General features: G+C 39.1%; 1 protein-coding gene and 1 non-coding gene across 3 annotated transcripts in view; one reads left to right on the top strand and one right to left on the bottom strand.

The window, feature by feature from the left end:
* EML6 (EMAP like 6) overlaps positions 1-21290 on the bottom strand; it is a 277140-nt gene that overhangs the window by 111450 nt on the left and 144400 nt on the right. For both annotated transcript variants that reach the window (XM_043468569.1, XM_043468567.1), the window contains exons 8-11: positions 19462-19663; positions 16122-16259; positions 14808-15064; positions 10824-11036 (exon numbers count right to left, since the gene is read on the bottom strand). In XM_043468569.1, coding sequence (XP_043324504.1) covers positions 10824-11036; positions 14808-15064; positions 16122-16259; positions 19462-19663 — 810 coding nt within the window. The remainder of the gene's footprint in view (positions 1-10823; positions 11037-14807; positions 15065-16121; positions 16260-19461; positions 19664-21290) is intronic.
* LOC122442723 lies at positions 5125-5231 on the top strand. Its single transcript, XR_006269719.1, has one exon. It is a non-coding gene; the product is annotated as a U6 spliceosomal RNA (small nuclear RNA).

Genomic DNA, 21290 nt, shown 5'->3' with positions numbered 1-21290 from the left:
AGCTTCTTTGCAGCTTTTAGTTTTATTAATCTTTATTATTGTTTCTTTCATTTGTTTTTCATTTATTTCTGCTCAGATCTTTATGATTTCTTTCCTTCTACTAATTCTGGGCATTTTTTTGTTCTTTTTCCAATTACTTTAGATGTAAATTTAGGCTGTCTATTAGGTGTTTTTCTTGTTTCATGAGGTAGGATTGTATTGCTATAAACTTCTCTCTTAGGACTGCTTTTGCTGCATCCCATAGGTTGTGAGTTGCTGTGTTTTCATTGTCATTTGTTTCTAGAACTTTTCTGATTTCCCTTTTGATTTCTTCAGGAACCTGTTGGTTATCTAGAAACATGTTGTTTAATCTCCATGTGTTTTTGTTTCTTACAGTTTTTTGTAAGTTTCTTGTAATTGATATTTAGTCTCATAGTATTATGGTCAGAGAAGATGCTTGATAACAATTTCAATTTTCTTAAATTTACAGAGGTTTGATTTGTGACCCAAGATATGGTCTATCCTGGAGAACGTTCCATGTGCACTTGAGAAGAAGGTGTATTCTTCTGCATTTGGATGGAATGTCCTGAAGATACCAATGAGATCCATCTCACCTAATGTATCATTTAAGCCTTGTGTTTCCTTATTAATTTTCTGTTTTGATGATCTGTCCATTGGTGTGAATGGGGTGTTAAAGTCTCCTACTATTATTGTATTACTGTCAATTTCTCCTTTTATGTCTGTTAGTGTTTGCCTTATGTATTGAGGTGCTCCTATGTTGGATGCATAGATATTTACAATTGTTGTCTTCCTCTTGGATGGATCCCTTGATCATTATGTAGTGTCCTTCCTTATCTCTTGTAATATTCTTTATTTTAAGGTCTATTTTGTCTGATATGAGGATTGCTACTCCAGCTTTCTTTTGCTTCCCATTTGCATGGAATATATTTTTCCATCCTCTCACTTTCAGTCTATATGTGTCTTGAGGTCTGAAGTGGGTTTCTTGTACACAGCATATATGTGGGTCTTGTTTTTGTATCCATTCAGCCAGTCTGTGTCTTCTGGGTGAAGCATTTAATCCATTTACATTTAAAGTAATTATCGATATATATATTCCTATTGTCATTTTCTTAATTGTTTGGGATTGATTTTGTAGATCTTTTTTCTTCTCTTGTATTTCTTGACTATATAAGTCCATTTAATATTTGTTGTAAAGCTGATTTGGTGGTACTGAATTCTCTTAACTTTGCTTATAGAAAGGCTTTTTATTTCTCCATCAATTTTGAAAGAGATCCTTGCCAGGTACAGTAATCTTGGTTGTAGATTTTTCCCTTTCAGTACTTTAAATACATCCTGCCATTCCCTTCTGGCCTGCAGAGTTTCTGCTGAAAGATCAGCTGTTCAGCATGTGGGGTTTCCCTTGCAGGTTACTTGTTGCTTCTCCCTTGTTGCTTTTAATATTCTTTCTTTGTGTTTAGTCTTTGTTAGTTTGATTAGTATGTGTCTTGGCATGTTTCTCCTTGGGTTTATCCTGTATGGGACTCTTTGTGCCTCTTGGACCTGATTGACTATTTCCCTTTTCCATGTTGGGAAAATCTTCAACTATAACCTCTTCAAAAATTTTCTCATACCTTTTCTTCTCTTCTTCTTCTTCTAGGACCCCTATAATTTGGATGTTGGTGTGTTTGATATTGTCCCAGAGGTCTCTGAGTCTATCCTCAGTTCTTTTCATTCTTTTTACTTTACTCTGCTCTTCAGAAGTTGTTTCCACCATTTTATCTTCCAGCTTACTGATCCATTCTTCTGCTTCAGATATTCTGCTACTGATTCCTTCTAGAATATTTTTAATTTCAGTATTGTATTGTCTCTGCATATTTATTCTTTAATTCTTTTAGGACTTTGTTAATTGATTCTTGCATTTTCTCCATTTTGCTTTCAAGGTTTTTGATCATCTTTACTATCATCATTCTGAATTCTTTTTCAGGTAGTTTGCCTGTTTCCTCTTCATTTATTTGGACTTCTGTGTTTCTAGTTTGTTCCTTCATTTCTGTAGTATTTCTCTGCCTTTTCATTTTTTTTTTTTTTAACTTATTGGGTTTGAGGTCTCCTTTTCCCAGGCTTCAGGACTTCCCTGGTGGCTCAGACAGTAAAGTGTCTGCCTGTGATGTGTTAGACCTGGGTTCAATCCCTGGGTCAGGAAGATCTCCTGGAGAAGGAAATGGCAACCCGCTCCAGTATTCTTGCCTGGAAAATCTCATGGACGGAGGAACTTGCTGGGCTACAGTCTATGGGGTTGCAGAGTCGGACATGACTGAGTGACTTCACTTTCACTTTCCCAGGCTTCAAGGTTGAATTCTTTCTTCCTTTTGATTTCTGCCCTCTAAGGTTGGTCCAGTGGTTTGTCTAAGCTTCTTATAGGGTGAGATTTGTGCTGAGTTTTTGTTTGTATGTTTGTTTTTCCTCTGATGGGCAAGGCTGAGTGAGGTGGTAATCCTGTCTGCTGATGACTGGGTTTGTATTTTTGTTTGTTGTTTAGATGAGGGTCCTGCACAGGGTGCTACTGGTGGTTGGGTGATGCAGGGTCTTGTATTCAAGTGGTTTCCTTTGTGTGAGTTCTCACTATTTGATACTCCCTAGGGTTAGTTCTCTGGTAGTCTAGGGTCTTGGAGTCAGTGCTTCCACTCCAAAGGCTCAGGGTTTGACCTCTGGTCAGGAACCAAGATTCCACAAGTGGCTTGTTATGGCATTAAGTGAGATTAAAACAAAAATCCAAAAACGAGAAACCAAAGATGAACCCCAGACAAATGGCAGTTACAAAGTAAGGCAAATAATAATTAAAATAATAGATATACACATATACATCTACACCCATGAGCAAAGTCAAAACAGTCCAACAAAAATAAAGTAAGTAGATTGACCTGGCAAACAAAGGAAATCAAAATTTATATTTACCAGTTAAGAACAAAACTAACTAAAGCACAAACTGGAAAATAAAACTAAAGCAAGGTGCCAAGTGGGAATAAAGTAATGAAAACAAAACTAACATATATGTTGAGAGGGAAGGAAAGAAAGAAAAGATATGCAAAGTTAAATAGAGGTAGATGAGAAGATTTACATGCATTGAAGATTAACTGCAAGGGGAAAAGAACGGTAGGAAAGGCAAACAAAGGAATAAATGCAGAAAACATATAATAGGTTTAATAAAATTAAAAATTAAAATTATAAAATAAAGGGAAAAAAAGGAAGAAGAAATAGAAAGGGAAAAAAAAAAGGAAAACGCCACAGAACTGCAAAGGCCCAACGTAGAGGCAGAGGTGTATAACAACAATAAAAAGTGTGACTGAATATACACACATATATATACACCCATAAGCAAAATCAAAACAGTCCAACAAAAATAAAGTACAATAGACTGACATGGCAAATTATATCTACCAGAACAAAACTAGGCAGGCGTGGCAGCTGCGTAGCGCAGGAGTGGCTGAGAGGAGGTACCCCACACTCAAGGTCAGCAGCGGCAGCTGAGAGGACATACCCCACGTCCAAGGTCAGGAGTGGGGACCGAAAGGAGATACCCAACGTCCAAGGTAAGGAGCAATGGCTGCGCTTTGCTGGAGCGGCCGTGAAGAGATATCCCATGTCCAGGGTAAGAGAAACCCAAATAAGACGGCAGGCGATGAGAGAGGGCATCAGAGGGCAGACAGACTGAAATCACAATCACAGAAAACTAGCCAATCTGATCACATGGACCACAGCCTTGTCTAACTCAATGAAACTAAGCCATGCCATGTGGGGCCACCCAAGATGGATGGGTCATGGTGGAGAGGTCTGACAGAATGTGGTCCACTGGAGGAGGGAACAGCAAACCACTTCAGTATTCTTGCCTTGAGAACCCCATGAACAGTATGAAAAGGCAAAAAGATAGGACACTGAAAGATAAACTCCCCAGGTCAGTAGGTGTTCAATATGATAGTGGAGATCAGTGGAGAAATAACTCCAGAAAGAATGAAGGGATGGAGCCAAAGCAAAAACAACACCCAGTTGTGGATGTGACTGGTGATGGACACAAGGTCTGATGCTGTAAAGAGCAATATTGCATAGGAACCTGGAATGTTAGGTCCACGAATCAAGGCAAATTGGAAGTGGTCAAACAGGAGATGGCAAGAGTGAATGTCGACATTCTAGGAATCAGTGAACTAAAATCGACTGGAATGGGTGAATTTAACTCAGATGACCATTATATCTACTACTGTGGGCAGGAATCCCTTAGAAGATATGGAGTAGCCATCATAGTCAACAAAAGAGTCCAAAATGCAGTATTTAGGTGCAATCTCAAAAATTACAGAATGATCTCTGTTCGTTTCCAAGGCAAACCATTCAATATCATGGTAATCCAAGTCTATGCCCCGACCAGTAATGCTGAAGAAGCTGAAGTTGAACGCTTCTATGAAGACCTACAAGACCTTTTAGAACACCCAGTTGTGGATGTCCTTTTCATTATAGGGGACTGGAATGCAAAAGTAGGAAGTCAAGAAACACCTGGAGTAACAGGCAAATTTGGCCTTGGAGTACAGAATGAAGCAGGGCAAAGGCTAATAGAGTTTTGCCAAGAGAACGCACTGGTCATAGCAAACACTCTCTTCCAACAACACAAGAGAATACTCTATACATGGACATCACCGAAATCAGATTGATTATATTCTTTGCAGCCAAAGATGGAGAAGCTCTATACAGTTAGCAAAAACACCACCAAGAGCTGACTGTGGGTCATATTATGAACTCCTTATTGCCAAATTCAGACTTAAATTGAAGAAAATGGGGAAAACCACTAGACCACTCAGGTATGACCTAAATCAAAACCCTTATTACTATACATTGTAGGTGAGAAAAAGATTTAAGGGACTAGATCTGATAGATAGAGTGCCTAATGAACTATGGAAGAGGTTCTTGACATTGTACAGGAGATAGGGATCAAAACCATTCCCAAGAAAAAGAAATGCAAAAAAGCAAAATGGCTGGTCTGAGGAGGCCTTACAAATAGCTGTGAAAAGAAGAAAAATGAAAAGTAAAAGAGAAAAGGAAAGATATCTCCATTTGAATGCAGAGTTCCAAAGAATAGCAAGGAGGAATAAGAAAGTCTTCCTCGTGCTCGCTTCGGCAGCACATATACTGAAATTGGAGCGATACAGAGAAGATTAGCATGGCCCCTGCGCAAGGATGATACGCAAATTCGTGAAGCGTTCCATATTTTAAAAAAAAAAAAAAAAAGAAAAAAAAAAAAAAAAAAGAAAGTCTTCCTCAGTGATCAATGCAAAGAAACAGAGGAAAACAATAGAATGGGAAAGACTAGAGATCTCTTCAAGAAAATTAGAGATACCAAGGGAATATTTCATGCAAAGATGGGCACAATAAAGGACAGAAATGGGATGGACCTAACAGAAGCAGAAGATATTAAGAAGAGGTGGCAAGAATACACAGAAGAACTGTACAAAAAAGATCTTCATGACCCAGATAATCATGATGGTGTGGTCACTCACCTAGAGCCAGACACCCTGGAGTGTGAAGTCAAGTGGGTCTTAGGAAGCATCACTACAAACAAAGCTAGTGGAGGTGATGGAATTCCAGTTGAGCTATTTCGAATCCTAAAAGATGATGCTGTGAAAGTGCTGCACTCAATATGCCAGCAAATTTGGAAAACTCAGGAGTGGCCACAGGACTGGAAAAGGTCAGTTTTCATTCCAATCCCAAAGAAAGGCAATGCCAAAGAATGCTCAAACTACGCACAATTGCATTCATCTCACATGCTAGTAAAGTAATGCTCAAAATTCTATAAGCCAGACTTCAACAATAAGTGAATTATGAACTCCCAGATGTTCAAGCTGGTTTTAGAAAAGGCAGAGGAACCAGAGATCAAATTGCCAACATTCGCTGGATCATTGAAAAAGCAAAAGAGTTCCAGAAAAACATGTATTTCTGCTTTATTGACTATGCTAAAGCCTTTGACTATGTGCATCACAATGAACTGTGGAACATTCTGAAAGAGATGGGAATACCAGAGCCCCTGATCTGCCTCTTGAGAAACCTATATGCAGGTCAGGAAGCAACAGTTAGAACTGGACATGCAACAACAGACTGGTTCCAAATAGGAAAAGGAGTACATCAAGGCTGTATAAGCAGCATTGTCACCCGGCTTATGTAACTTATATGCAGAGTACATCATGAGAAACACTGGGCTGGAAGTAGCAGAAGCTGGAATCAAGATTGCCAGGAGGAATATGAACAACCTCAGATATGCAGATGACACCATTCTCATGGCAGAAAGTGAAGAAGAACTAAAGAGCCTCTTGATTAAAGTGAAAGAGGAGAGTGAAAAAGTTGGCTTAAAGCTCAATATTCAGAAAACTAAGATCATGGCTTCTGGTCCCATTACTTCATGGGAAATAGATGGGGAAACAGTGGAAACAGCGGCTGACTTTATTTTTAGGGGCTCCAAAGTCACTGAAGATGGTGATTGCAACCATGAAATTAAAGACACTTATTCCTTGGAAGGAAAGTTATAACCAACCTAGACAGCATATTAAACAGAAGAGACATCACTTTGTCAACAAAGGTCCGTCTAGTCAAGGCTATAGTTTTTCCAGTAGTCATGTATGGATGTGAGAGTTGGACTATAAAGAAAACCGAGCCCAGAAGAATTGATGCTTTTGAACTGTGGTGTTGGGAAGACTCTTGAGAGTCCCTTGGACTGCAAGGAGATCCAAACAGTCCATTCTAAAGGAGATCAGTCCTGGGTGTTCATTGGAAGGACTGATGTTGCAGTTGAAACTCCAATACTTTGGCCACCTGATATAAAGAGCTGACTCAATTGAAAAGACCCTGATGCTGGGAGGGATTGAGGGCAGGAGGAGAAGGGGACAAGAGAGGATGAGATGGTTGGATGGCATCACCAACTCAATGGACATGAGCTTGGGTAAAGTCTGGGAGTTGGTGATAGACAGGGAGGCCTGGCATGCTGTAGCTCACGGAGTCTCAAAGAGTCTGACACAACTGAGCGACTGAACTGAACTGAACAAAACTAACTAAAGCACAAACTGGAAAACCAGACTAAAGCAAGGTGCCAATTGGGGTACAAAGCAATGAAAATAAAACTATCAAATGTGTTGAAACTAAAGGAAAGGAATAAAAGAAAGAAAGAAAGAATAGATATGCAAAACTAAATATAGGTAAAGAAGGTTTATATATATATTAAAGATTAACTGCAAAAAAAAAAAAAAGATTAACTGCAAGGGGAAAAGAACAGTATGAAAAGCAAACCTAGAAATAAATGCAGAAAAAATAATAATCGGTTTAAAAAATTAAAGATTAAAATTAAAAAAAGAGAAGAGAAACAAACAACCCAAAAACTCCCCAGAACTGCAAAAGCCCAATATGGAGCTAGAGGTTTATAACAACAATAAAAAATGTGACTGAGAAAAAGAAAAAAAAAAAAAAAAAAAAAACCTTAAAAGCTTAGTTAGGTTTCATAGTGCCAATAAAATCAACAACTACAACAGAAGTGGGAAAAAAGAAAAAAAAAAAAAGAAACCCAAAAGAATCTACAGAACAAGTCAAAACATAAGAAAATAAATGTTTTTCGTGAGTCACTGCTGTCAGAGCCCTTCCCCTCGCTGGGAGTCACAGTCCACCTCACCTCCCAAGGATGCCCTCTACACTGTGTTGATCTCTGGGCCTGCTGTGACAGCAGCTCAGACTGTAATCTGCTCCTATTCTGTGCTCTTGCCTCCAATGTCCACAGCTACCAGAACTAGTGCATTTTCTTTTGCGGGAGCTCTCAGTGACCTTTTATATATTCCACAGACACAGAGTCTGCCTAGTTGATTGCGTGGATTTAATCTGCAGCTTGTATAGCTGGTGGGAGGGTTTTGGGTCTGCTTCCTTAGTCACACTGCCCCTGGGTTACAACTGTGGTTTTATTTCCACTTCTGGATATGGGTCATCCACTAGGGTTTGCTCCTGAGGCTGCCCTGGAGGACTTGGGTTTGCCCCTGTGAGGGCCAGGTGTGGAGGTGGTGCAGCTGCTTGGGTCGCATGGTTTCTGGCTGGGGCGAGGCTATGGTGATAGAGGGGGAGAGGCTATGGTGATAGCTCCACGCCCTACTCATGACTCAGCAGCATCAACCTGCTTCCATGGCTGCCGGCTTTACTCCACAGACACTTCCCACCACAATCTCCTTCCTCACATTCCGTCGATCTGTCTCTCCATAGTCAACAGCAGCCCTTGCCCTGGGATTGCTCCACAATCCCTAAACTCCAGCTTCCAGCCACTACGCCATCTAGGGTATATATGGCTGCGGCAAGGACTATCTGATTCTCATTCCATTTAGGCCGCCACAGATCAGCTGTTCCCCTCTCAGCCTCAAGTGCTTCTCCTCTGACTCAGACAATTGCCCCGATGTGGGGATCAGACCCCTGCTTCAGTTCCCCCACCCGCCGAGGACAGGTCCAGTCCTGCTAGCACTCCTGTTTTTCCCCCTAGTTCCTTCATCCTACCAAGTTTTGCATGGGTCTATATATTCTTTTCCACTGGTCAGGTACTCCTGTCTACTCTCAGCTGGTGTTCTGCATGCACTTCTGTGTCTGAAGGTGTATTCCTGATGTATCTGTAGGGAGAGAGATGCATTCCACGTCCACCTATTCCTCCGCCATCTTGTTCCTCAAGCGTTTTAAACTGATGGTCATCTTGTCAAGTGGAAGTGATGGTTGTTTCTCCTATGCACTTTATGTTCAATTTTGTACCAAAATTCACTGCTTCAAAACTGTCAGTTAGCTGAAAAAAAACTTTCTGATTACATTTTCAGTCCCTTTCCACGCTTAATCTAAAAATCATTCAAGTGAAAGGGTTTTCAGGCAACAGCATAGTCCTACTGATTACTTTCCCCAAATCAGATTTTCAGGGTACAGGCAGGGAGTCTCAGAAAAACCTGTGTATAGGATTTGCCTAAACTTTTGAAGGAAGAAGAGGACAGGATAATTACATAATTAATTCAGTCACATTCTACAAAGCCTGAGGTGCCAGAAAAATTGAAGTGACAACAATAAAACAAAAGAACAAGATGCAAGGGCAGAAAGGGTTTTGAGTCAAATTTCTCTCTCAAAAATGTCACCAGTTATCAGTCTCTCCAAAGCAAAAATAAACAAATGGGACCTAACCAAACTTACAAGTTTTTCACAACAAAGAAAACCATAAACAAAATGAAAAGACAAATTAGCAGACTGGGAGAAAATATTTACAAATGATGCAACCAACAAAGGCTTAAATTCCAAAATATACAAACAGGTCATAAAACTCAACAACAAAACAAACAACAAAAAGGGTGGAAGATCTAAATAAACATTTTTCTAAAGAAGACATACAGGTGGCCACCAGGCACATGAAAAGATGTTCACTTCTGCTAATTACTAGAGAAATGCAAATTAAAACTGCAGTGAGGTACCACTTCACACTAAATGGCCATCATTAAAAAGTCTACAGACAACAAGTGCTGGAGAGTGTGTGGAGAAGATGAAACCCTTCTACATTGTTGGTCGGTTAGTAAGTTGGTGCAACTACAACGGAAAACAGTATGAAGGTTCCTCAAAAAACTAAAAATAGAACTACCATATGGTCCTGCAATCCCACTCCTGGACATATTTTCAGACAAAACTACAATTCAAAAAGATACATGCACCCCAATGTTCATAGTAACACTATTCACAAAAACCAAGACATGCAAACAATCTAAATGTCCATTAACAGATGAATGGTTACAGAAGATGGGTAATATACACAATGGAATACTACTCAGCCATAAAAAAGAATGAAATAATGCCATTTGCAGCAACATGGATGGATCTAGAGATGACCAAACTAAGTGAAGTTAAAAGTCAGAAAGAGAAAAATACCATGTGATATCACTTAAATACAGAATCTAAAATATGACACAAATGAACTTATCTACCAAACAGAAGTAGACTCATAGACATAAAGAATAGACTTGTGGTTGCCAAATGGGAGGGGAGTTGGGGAAGAAACAGATTGGGAGTTTGGGATTAGCAGATATAAACTATAATATATAGACAGAATGGATAAACAAGGTCCTACTGTATTGGACAGGGAACTATATTCAATATTCTATTGATAAACCATAACAGGAAACAATTTTAGAAAGAATGTGTATTTATCTATATGTATATATAGATATACATATCTATATATGTGTGTGTGTATATATAACAGAATCACTTTTCTGTATGGTAGAAATTAACACACTGTAAATCAACTATAATTCTATAAAAATTTCACCAGTTATGTTAGTCTGATGTGCAAAATTAGTGCTGTGAGAAGCAGTCCACAAAGTGTATTATCACCAGAACAATCACTTTCAGATTTTATTTTAAATATGTCTATAAGGAGTTGCTTTGCTTCCTATGTATAAGCATAAATGCATAAATGAGTTTTAATTATAATATTTTAATGTAACATATAATTTAAATTATTATATTTACATAGATATAAATAGAAAATAACTTGTTTAAAATGTGAAACATACGGTTTATGGATCACAAAATGTTGAGTAGTATCTCTGTTAACAAATGCTGAATTAGATTTGCAAAACCACATATATTTCAGAATGTCAAAAACAGAAGATATCAAACTTTATTAAAAAGTATTAAAGAGCAAATATATATATAAAGATAAAATGAATAGTCTGCACTAGTGGACATCAAGAAAATAAGCCTTAATTACACTATATATATATCCTAGATTAAATCTCCATTCAATGAAGCATTTCTTTTGGCCTTACCTTTTTTGAGACAAGGAAATTTAAACAATTTAACCAGTCCAAAATCATCTCCAGACACCAACACTGAACTGTTGTAATTTGCATCCACTGAGTTGATGTCACTGACATCAGTGTATTTTGGCCAAATTCCACTCACTTCTGGGCCTTTCACACATGTCCAGGAGGCCCAGGGAATCCCTTTGATTTCTTCTTTACTCGTTAAAGACTTCCCAGCTGAAAATAATCAATACACTTTAATATAATGCTACATGTAAATAAAAATCATGTTCTAATTTACTTAACTCATTTTTCTCAAAGAAGTCTAAAACCTTTGTTTTAAAATGTTTATAAACTAAGGAAACTATAAATTCTAATTTCTTTCCCCAACTGGTGATTTTTTTCCCCCAGCAGGGTTTAAAGAAAGCACATGCTCAAAACTCAAGATATGAGAAAGTAAATGATCATTGTACTAAATCTAATGTCTCAAACTACCAAAGAAAGGCAATGCCAAAGAATGCTCAAACTACCACACAACTGCACTCATCTCACATGCTAGCAAAGTAATGCTCAAAATTCTCCAAGTCAGGCTTCAGCAATATGTGAACTGTGAACTTCCAGATGTTCAAGCTAGATTTAGAAAAGGCAGAGGAACCAGAGTTCAAATTGCCAACATCCGTTGGATCATAGAAAAAGCAAGAGAGTTCAAAAAAATCATCTACTTCTGCCTTATTGACTACGCTAAAGCCTTTAACTGTGTGGATCACAACAAACTGTGGAAATTCTTAAACAGATGGGAATACCAGACCACCTGACCTGCCTCCTGGTAAATCTGTATGCAGATCAAGAAGCAACAGTTAGAACTGGACATGCAACAACAGACTGGTTCCAAATTGGGAAAGGAGTATGTCAAGGCTGTATACTGTCACCCTGCTTATTTAACTTATATGCAGAGTACATCATGAGAAATGCTGGACTGGATGAAGCATGACCTGAAATCAAGATTGCCAGGAAAAATATCAATAACCTCAGATATGCAGATGATACTACACTTATGGCAGAAATTGAAGAAGAACTAAAGAGCCTCTTGATGAAACTGAAAGAGGAGAGTGAAAAAGTTGGCTTAAAGCTCAACATTCAGAAAACTAAGATCATGGCATCTGGTCCCATCACTTCGTGGCAAATAGATGGGGAAACAATGGAAACAGTGACAGACTTTATATTGGGGGGCTCCAAAATCATTGCAGATGATGACTGCAGCCATGAAATTAAAAGATGCTTGCTCCTTGGAGAAAAGCTATGACCAACCTAGACAGCATATTAAAAAGCAGAGACATCACTTTGCCAACAAATGTCCATCTAGTCAAAGCTATGGTTTTTCCAGTAGTCATGTATGGATGTGAGAGTTGGACTATAAAGAAAACTGAGCACAGAAGAATTGATGCTTTTGAACTGTGGTGTTGGAGAAGAGTCTTGAGAGTCCCTTGGACAGCAAGGTGATCCAACAAGTCAATCCTAAAGGAAATCAGTTCTGAATATTCATTGGAAGGACTGATGCTGAAACTCCAATACTTTGGCCACCTGATGCGAAGAACCGACTCATTGGGAAAGACCCTGTTGCTGGGAAAGACTGAAGGCGGGAGGAGAAAGGGATGACAGAGGATGAGATGGTTGGATGGCATCACCAACTCAATGGACATGAGTGTGAGTAAGCTCCAGGATTTGGTGATGGACAGGGAGGCCTGGTGTGCTGTAGTCCATGAGGTTGCAAAGAGTCAGACACAACTGAGCGACAGAACTGAACTGATGTTTACTTGACCTTAATTATTTGGATACAGATGATATTATGCTTTGTGTTATTGAAGAAATGGCTATTACTAAATTATATATTATCACAGTTACCAGTTTTTTTCTGGTTTTTAAAAAGTTTATTCTGAACTCATACTTTTCATAATTCCAGGAGCCAGAGAAGTGATTTTTTAAAAAATCAGCTTCAATTAATTAATGAAGAAAATGAATGGACTTTGCTGTTTAAAGTGCCATATGATAAAACTCTACCAAATTTTGATGAAATATAGTTGGTTGTGGAAAACAGTCCTGACAATTTTGCTCGTTATGTTCTTAAGTACAGGGTACAATACCCAGTTTCCACCAGCAGCTAGCAAGGGATGTCCTCTGGGAGCACACAAAGGAGGAAGCCCACAGAAAAAGGAATGCTGGGAAAAATGCCTAGTGATACACTATTTAAAAATTTAAAATCAAGACAATTAAGTGTATTAACTCATACTTTCCCCTCAACAGTAACAAGTATTTTCAAATAAACAATCTATGAGAATAAAGCTCTTGCACATTACTGGTGCATTGTCAGATTGGCAATTCTGGTCTCTAGCATAGTAGTATATCCATTTTTAAGACCATAGAATCAGAGCTGATAGTTTGAATATATTCCTGATCCAGTGTCCCTGCTTAAAAAACACAGTCCAAGGAAGTAACATGGAAGAGAAAAATCCCACCTCTACAAAGATATTTGGAGTTTTACTGTGGGTATCAGCAAAGAAACCAGAAATAAGCCCAAACGCTCAACAGTAGGAGGATGAGAAAGCAAGTTATGATATTATCACTGAGCAGGGTGTTATTTGTTTATTGCAAATGACAAATGTGTGTTCCATCTTTTTTCACATAGGAAAATATATATGAAATACTGTCAAGCAAAGAAAGCAGACACAAAGAAATATGCACCCAGTAATGGTAAACTAATGAATTGGCAGGGCAGAGACTCTTAGAAATGTTGACATTGCATTATGTTACACCTTGCATGCATGTGTGCTTCAGTCATGTCTGATTCTTTGCAACCCTCTGGATTATAGGCCGCTGGGCTCCTCTGTCCATGGGATTCTCTAGGCAAGTATACTGGAATGGGTTGCCAGGCCCTCCTCCAGGGGATCTTCTCAACCCATGTCTCTCACATTTAATGCATTGGCAGGTGGGTTTTTTACCACTAGTGCCACCTGGAAAGTCCATTTATTTATTTTCATGGTAAATATTATTTCATGGAAAATTTATTTCATGGTAAAATTGATTTTTCAATAAAAATTTACGATAAAATTAAACATTACATTTTTAATCTTACATTATGAAAATTATTCAAAGATTATAATACATAAATTTGTCTTTATGACATTTTAGTATTATAAACTGTTACTAAATGAGTATTATGTAAATAAGAAGAATTTCTTATAGAAGTTATAATGGGGGTTACAAATAAAATGTGTGTTTTTTTAATCCCAATTAGCACATTTCACCAAGTAATCACATAATGCTGCTGCTGCTGCTAAGTCGCTTCAGTCATGTCCGACTCTGTACATAATAAAGGCTTCCAATTATGAAGGACACAAAGAGAGACTAAAGTAATCATAGTAGTTTAGGATTGTGTTCCTCAAATTTTCAGGTTTTTTTTTTTTTTCCTAGTAATTTTTCTTTTTCCTTATCTTTAGGCATTCTTTATACATTCTAGGTATACAGTTGACTCTTGAACAACTCAGGGGAGTCAAAAATCCATGTACAACTCAGACCATCTGCATTCATGGTTCCACATCTGCATTGACCATCTGCATTCATGGTTCCACATCTATGGATTCAACCAACCTCTTACTATGTAGTACTCTAGTATTTACTACTAAAAAAAAAATCTACAGAAGTAGACCACGCAGTTCAAACCCATGTTATTCAAAGGTCAACTGAATAGCCTTTGTCCATTATAATAATTCCAAGTCTTTATGCCCAACCTATGCACTGTCTTTTCATTTTATTCATGGGCTCTTTTGTTGTAGAATAATTTTTTATTTTAACGTGTTTCAATTTATGAATCTTCTCTTTGAGAGTTTGTGATCTGAGGGTCTTGTTTGAGAAAATACTCCTTGCCCTCAGGTCCTAAGAATATCCTCATACATTTTCTGCCATGGTTCAGAGCTATGTTTTGCACAAACATTTAATGCCCTTGTGACTTACATGGCATTTTGTAGAATAGCCGTTCTCCAGCACCATCATTAGTTTGCAAGTATTTACTATCCAAAGACCAGTCAATGTGTGTGATGAAACTGACAGACTTGTTGCATTCTCCAATTTTCTTATACCTCTGGGCGACAGCATAGACATCTACCGGGCCATCATTGGATCCCACTGCCAGATAAGAACCATCTGGAGAAAATTTCATTTCGTGAATGACTTCTTTTCGATCTTTGATATGAACCACTTCTGTCATATCCCTGTAAGAATAAAAAAGCAAAGTAATAATAGCAAACCTAGGGATGGCAACCTCAAGTCATGCTTTAAAGTTTGTGTGTCACTGAAAATTTGGTAATTAGCCATCTTCCCATACATCACTAAGCAAAGAAAGAAAAGGTTGTTCACCCATTTGGTAATGAGTTATGTGTAGCTGGTAATGAGAATTTAGTGTAATAAACCATGTCAACAGCATTTTTAAAGCTATATAGAAATTGTTATGTGAGATACAGTATCTAATTTATAGCTTCATTTCCTTTCTATAATCACAAAATGTGTAATCCCAAAGAATAACCAATGTTATTTGAAAGAAATACAAGAGTGGGTCATAAATTCTGTATAGTAGAAATAATATTGGATGTTAATAAATGGGAAATGTTCCATTTTATTAGTGATTATAGGTGGAAAAAAATCTTTTACTCCAGCTCACCTCTAAAAATCTGGTGCTATTAGAAGTGGCTTTCCTCTTTCTTCCTCTTTCTTGTCTCATTAAAAGCTCATAATCTCTTACCTAAAACCCTTAGGACCAGACGAGCTTGGGAGTTGATCACTCACTGCATTTTGGAAAGGTTCACATATATTATGTAATAACCCCGTAGAAGCTAGGGCAGCGATCCCTTTTGAACACATTAATATTCTCACAGCAAATCACATGACACATGATTATTCCTACTAAGAGATTAATAGATATGTGTATAACTGAATCACCTTGCTGTGCACCTGAAACACTATAAGTCAACTATACTTCAATAAAATATACATATTGAGAAAAAAATTACATTGAAAAAAAAAAGGAGACTAACAAACTGTAAACAATTTCACATCAGTTCACTGGGTCAGGCTTTGCTGCCAAATAAGTTACCAAAGAACTTCAGATTTTCAGTGTTTGGATCTGGCAATTACAGATAGGGGATTGCGAATCTACCTATTCAAAACAGCAAATGCATTTTTTCCTAAAGTCCTGACAAACATTCTGACCTGGAGAATTAATTTTTACAGAAGCATATCTCTAATGTCATTTTCAATACCGGTAGTACGTGCCTGACTCGGAGAACAATGAAAGATCCATCCTTCATGCCCAGGGCCAATTGAGATCCATCAGGGCTGAAAGCAACGCTGCGAACTGCTTCCTCCATGTTACAGCGGGCAATCAAGGCATGGTCAGCCAGGCTCCACAGCCTAAGGACAGTTCAAAGTCAAAACAAAACACTTTCTCACAGTCATCAGCCAGTCCAAGGCCAAAGGTGATAGTAACAAAAAAGGATGCAGTAACATCACACCAGTGTCCTTCCTTTCAGCATGTCTAGGAAGTTGCAAAGGTGTTTGGGCTATCTTTGGGTGATTTTCTCCATTTGAAATATCCAGCAAGAAATAAAACATGAGATATTTTCAAAGATTCTGAGATTCAAAAATAAGGAAATTTTACATACTACTTCATACAAAATTATACTTTTCTCCTTGGAGATTAAGAATTGTTCCTGATTTCTACCAATGGGTGTTAATAACACAGGATAAGAGGTACTACTAGATGCTGTTATTATTAGTTGTTTTTTAAATACGGGTTCTCTTCTAGAAACTGTGTTATGTAAATACAGACTAAAACGCATATTATGTTTGTTGGTCTTCTGAGCAAGAAAAAGTATCTGAGATGGAGAACAAACGGTACCCCTGCCTAGGAGGATTCCAAGTTGGCTGTACACAGTCATATGCCAAAATGCCTCAAAAGTCCCTGGTACCCCACTAATGACAGGACCCCTCTTGGTCAGGGGAGGGGGAATACTTCACTGGGCCCCCTAGATGATGAGGGGACTACTGCTGGAGAAACAGAGGTCACTTGTAAGGGAAGCTCTTCAGTTCAGTTCAGTCGCTCAGTTGTGTCCGGCTCTTTGCGACCCCATGAATTGCAGCACACCAGGCCTCCCTGTCCATCACGAACTCCCAGAGTTTACTCAAACTCGTGTCCATCGAGTTGGTGATGCCATCCAACCATCTCAACCTCTGTCGTCCCCTTCTCCTCCTGCCCCCAATCCTTGCCAGCATTAGGGTCTTCTCCAATGAGTCAATTATTCGCATGAGGTGGCCAAAGTTATTGGAGTTTTAGCTTTAGCATCAGTCCTTCTAATGAACACCCAGGACTGATCTCCTTCAGGATGGATTGGGTGGATCTTCTTACAGTCCAAGGGACTCTCAAGAGTCTTCTCCAACACCACAGTTCAAAAGCATAAATTTTTCAGCACTCAGCTTTCTTCACAGTCCAACTCTCACATCCATACATGACCACTGGAAAAACCATAGCCTTGACCAGACGGACCTTTGTTGACAAAGTAATGTCTCTGCTTTTTAAGATGCTGTCTAGGTTGGTCGTAACTTTCCTTCCAAGGAGTAAGCGTCTTTTAATTTCATGGCTGCAATCACCATCTGCAGTGATTTTGGAGCTCCCCAAAATAAAGTCTGACCCTGTTTCCACCGTCTCCCCATCTATTTCCCATGAAGGGCAGCTCTTAGAACACCTAATCCAGGCACTTCAGACTGAGAGACCATGAACTAAATATCTGAGGGTTCGAATAAGAGTTTCTATATGACTTGCACTTGTGGTAAGTGACCTCTTTCTGTTACCACTTTAAAGACAGTCTTCTCTTAATATGCAAACAACAATATCTGTGGCGGGGGCAGGGGTGGCTGAGAATCTAAGCTCTTGTGATAAGAAGGCAAGAGTAAGTCAATGTGGTGTAGTTTTTCTAAGTGCATCCTGCCATCAGGAGGGACAGGGGCACCTGTCTTGTCACGTAGGGCTGCCCAGTGGAGTCTGCCTATCCCTGAGGCAGCCTGTGCTATTCAGCTTAAAACTCAGGGTATGCTTTCAATACCTTTTCCATTATTCATAGTTTCATGCTGTTTTTAGCCATGTACTATTTTAAGCAATGTAAGCTTTGCTCTACTAGCATGAAGAAACCACCACTCTAAGTAAACTACACTATCATTTTAAAATCACTAAGCTAATCTTTCTCAAAGAATTATGACTTATACCCTTGCTAAATTTCAATACTCAGAGTGTCAAATTCCATTGAATATCTTAGCCAAATTAATGGTTAAAGGGAGTAATACAAATTCTGGCAGTAAGTGCTCTTTGCAATTCTAAGATTCAACATAGTTGTTAAAATACAAAAGCTAAAAACTTTCTTGAAATCCTTTCTATCTGGTTGGGTATGAATCAAGTTTCTTGGATGTTTGAATAACTTGGTGGCACTGGTTTGGCTCAGAGTAACGGAAGGGAAAGGAAGCAAGGAGGAGGCAGTAAGTAAAGAGAAGTAAGATGCCAAATAAACATTTATAGCACATGCAGAGATAGCTGTAATTGTTTTCACTGATTTTTAGATTGATGAGAGTTTAGTGCTGGGTGCAAACTAAAAAATGGATTTATCTTTGGATTTATGCTAATGAGTATCCTGACTGCATCTTGATTGGATTTACAAAAATACAGAACAGGGCTGGGGAGGGAGAGTAATGACCTTAGGTCTAGTGTCCAGTCCTCCTGTTTAGCTATTCAAACTTAGAAGCAGTAATCCATCGATGAACTGATCAATCAGTCTCTTCCTCTCACTGTCACAGACTCTCTTTCTGGCCTGCTTATTGTTGAGCACATTTAAAGTTCAGTAGTAAATACAAAAACGCTGGATTCAGTGTAACAGCTTTCATCTCACACTTTCAAATCATATGTTCAGTCTCTCAACAGTCACAAGAACAGTGGAAGCATAGTCATTCTGCTCATTTTCTTACCGTCAAGCTCTCAAACAAGTGATCCGTAGCAAGAACCCCTGAGGCCCCAATAAAATGGGTACATTTTCTTAGGAACCAGCACTTTCCCTTGATTTGAGGACGTTGTTCAAAGTTCCACGTGAGAATTTACAAAGAAAGAATCAATGACTCTCATGCTAAAGATGACTTTGAAAAACCAGAACTTCAGTTTTATTTGAGATCTCTAATCTCCAACTAAACTGATAAAAAGTGAGTAGGCTGTGAAACTGCTAAGCTGCCCCCAGCAGGACAGAAGATATGAGGGGGAAATATGACTTTATCACAGATGAGTGAACTCAGCTCACATCTTCAACTGAAAGAGACCTGGAGGCCAATCTAACCAGCGGGAGTGTATTCTCACTTCCAAGAACATTTTCTTGACTTAAGGTGGGGCCCAAGAAAGATAGCAACAAGATATCAAGAAGCCAACTGTCCTTAAGCAAAATGTCTCAGCATTCTGTTTGGAAACTGTGAGGTTCTGCACTGTGGGTTATCCTTCTCTTAAAGTAACATGCAAGCTTGGGCAAAACCCATCTGCCATCCCAGGGAGGTATGTGAGGTTACGGCGACAATGCTGGGGCCTCACCTGACGGAGCGGTCATCACTGCCCGTCACAGCCAGTGGCTTCTTGGGGTGCAGGGCCAGAGCCCAGAGCTCCCCCTCACAGTGACCCTGCAGGATCAGCATCGGTTTGTCCCGTTCTCGCACGATTACTTCAAATATCTCACTGTCCTGGGTCCCTGCTAGGAGGCGGTCTGCTTTCCAGCATACACTCCGGATAGAGAGGCCTGACAAAGAAAATACATGAGTTAAGTAAAAGCATACTTTCACACCATTCACAAACAAAACACCTGAAGTTAAACCTCGTCACCAGGAGAGCCTCCGAGGTAACATAGCCAAACAATGCCTGGGGGTGGACAACCAACCCACACAGCACTCTGCATTACTGACCATTGCCTTCCATGTGCTGCCCCCCACCACACCCCTTGCGATCTGTTTTGTAAAGGAAAGACTGCTCTTTCCTGTCTGCTTTAGGCTAACTACGTGGTTTTACAGCAAGTGAAGTGAGTGAGTCAAAGTCGCTCAGTTATGTCAGACTCTTTGCAACCCCACGGACTATACAGTCCATGGAATTCTCCAGGCCAGAATACTGGAGTGGGTAGCCTTTCCCTTCTCCAGGGGATCTTCCCGACCCAGAGACCAAACCCAGGTCTGCTGCATTGCAGGCGGATTCTTTACCAGTTGAATCACAAGGGAAGCCCAAGAATACCGGAGTGGGTAGCCTCTCCCTTCTCCAGTGGATCTTCCCGAGCCAGACTATTACTTCTCCAGCAAATCTGGAGAACCGGGTAGGGAAGATCTGCTAGAGAAGGGATAGGCTACCCACTGCAGTATTCTTGGGCTTCCCTTGTGGCTCAACTGGTAAAGAATCTACCTGTAATGCGGGAGACCTGGGTTTGATCCCTGGGTTGGGAAGATACAGCAAGGTCTATATTAAATATGACATTAAAGTGAATATAAGAGCAGGAATTGGTCTTAATGAAAACTCAACCTTCTTTAAAATAATTTCCTTCTGACTTGCTATGGAAAAGTTAATAATCACTTCAATCTTTAGGATGCTAGCATTGTAAAATATTATACGTGGGTGATACTACAGAACAGTTAATTATCATATTAGGCAAGCGTAGTATGTATTTGATCAGAACCTAGTCTCATTTTGCTGGATAAACAGATGCACCATGTCCCAGAAATATGCAAATGAAACTCCAATTTCAGTCTCAGAATACCATCAAACATTTGAAGGTGTTATTCTTCACTGACTTAACAATTTATGGAAACTTCTCTAAAAGTGCAGTACTCCTTTTAAATCCAACCTTTCCCCTCGTATCATTCCATCCTCTCTAAGCAGATTCTCAACTTGCCTGCCTGAGTTTTGATTGCGTGGACTTCTTGTGGTCTGTTCTGTTCCTTACAAGGTACATTATTTATTTACTTACACAGTGAATTTTCTCACGTCTGAATTAGAAGTACATAAGCCATCCCACTTTCACAACTGCTTCAAACTACTTAAGGATGTGATGACCTTTAAGATCTGAGCTGCCTCTCCAGTGGGCTTTGGGTCTTTGCTACAGAAACGAACAGAAGTCAGAGTACCTGGACTTCAGTCCTGCTCTATACTGATTGGCCAGACATCCCAGGGAGACTCCCCTTCTCTCTGGGGACCACAAATGTAGACTATAATTATGGAGACTGTGTAATTTATCATCCAAATCAGGACCATTCTGGAAGTAAAGTAGGCTCTAAAAATAAATTTACATTTTTTGAAATATTTATTAACCAAGAAAGCAGCTTTACTATGTTAAAAGGCCTATTAAATAATTCTATCAAAAAATTTCAGATCTATTCAATAAAATT

Source organism: Cervus canadensis, chromosome 5 (assembly GCF_019320065.1).
Source record: "Cervus canadensis isolate Bull #8, Minnesota chromosome 5, ASM1932006v1, whole genome shotgun sequence".
In the NCBI taxonomy this organism is placed as follows: domain Eukaryota; kingdom Metazoa; phylum Chordata; class Mammalia; order Artiodactyla; family Cervidae; genus Cervus; species Cervus canadensis.
This window is presented reverse-complemented; position numbering and strand designations above follow the sequence as displayed.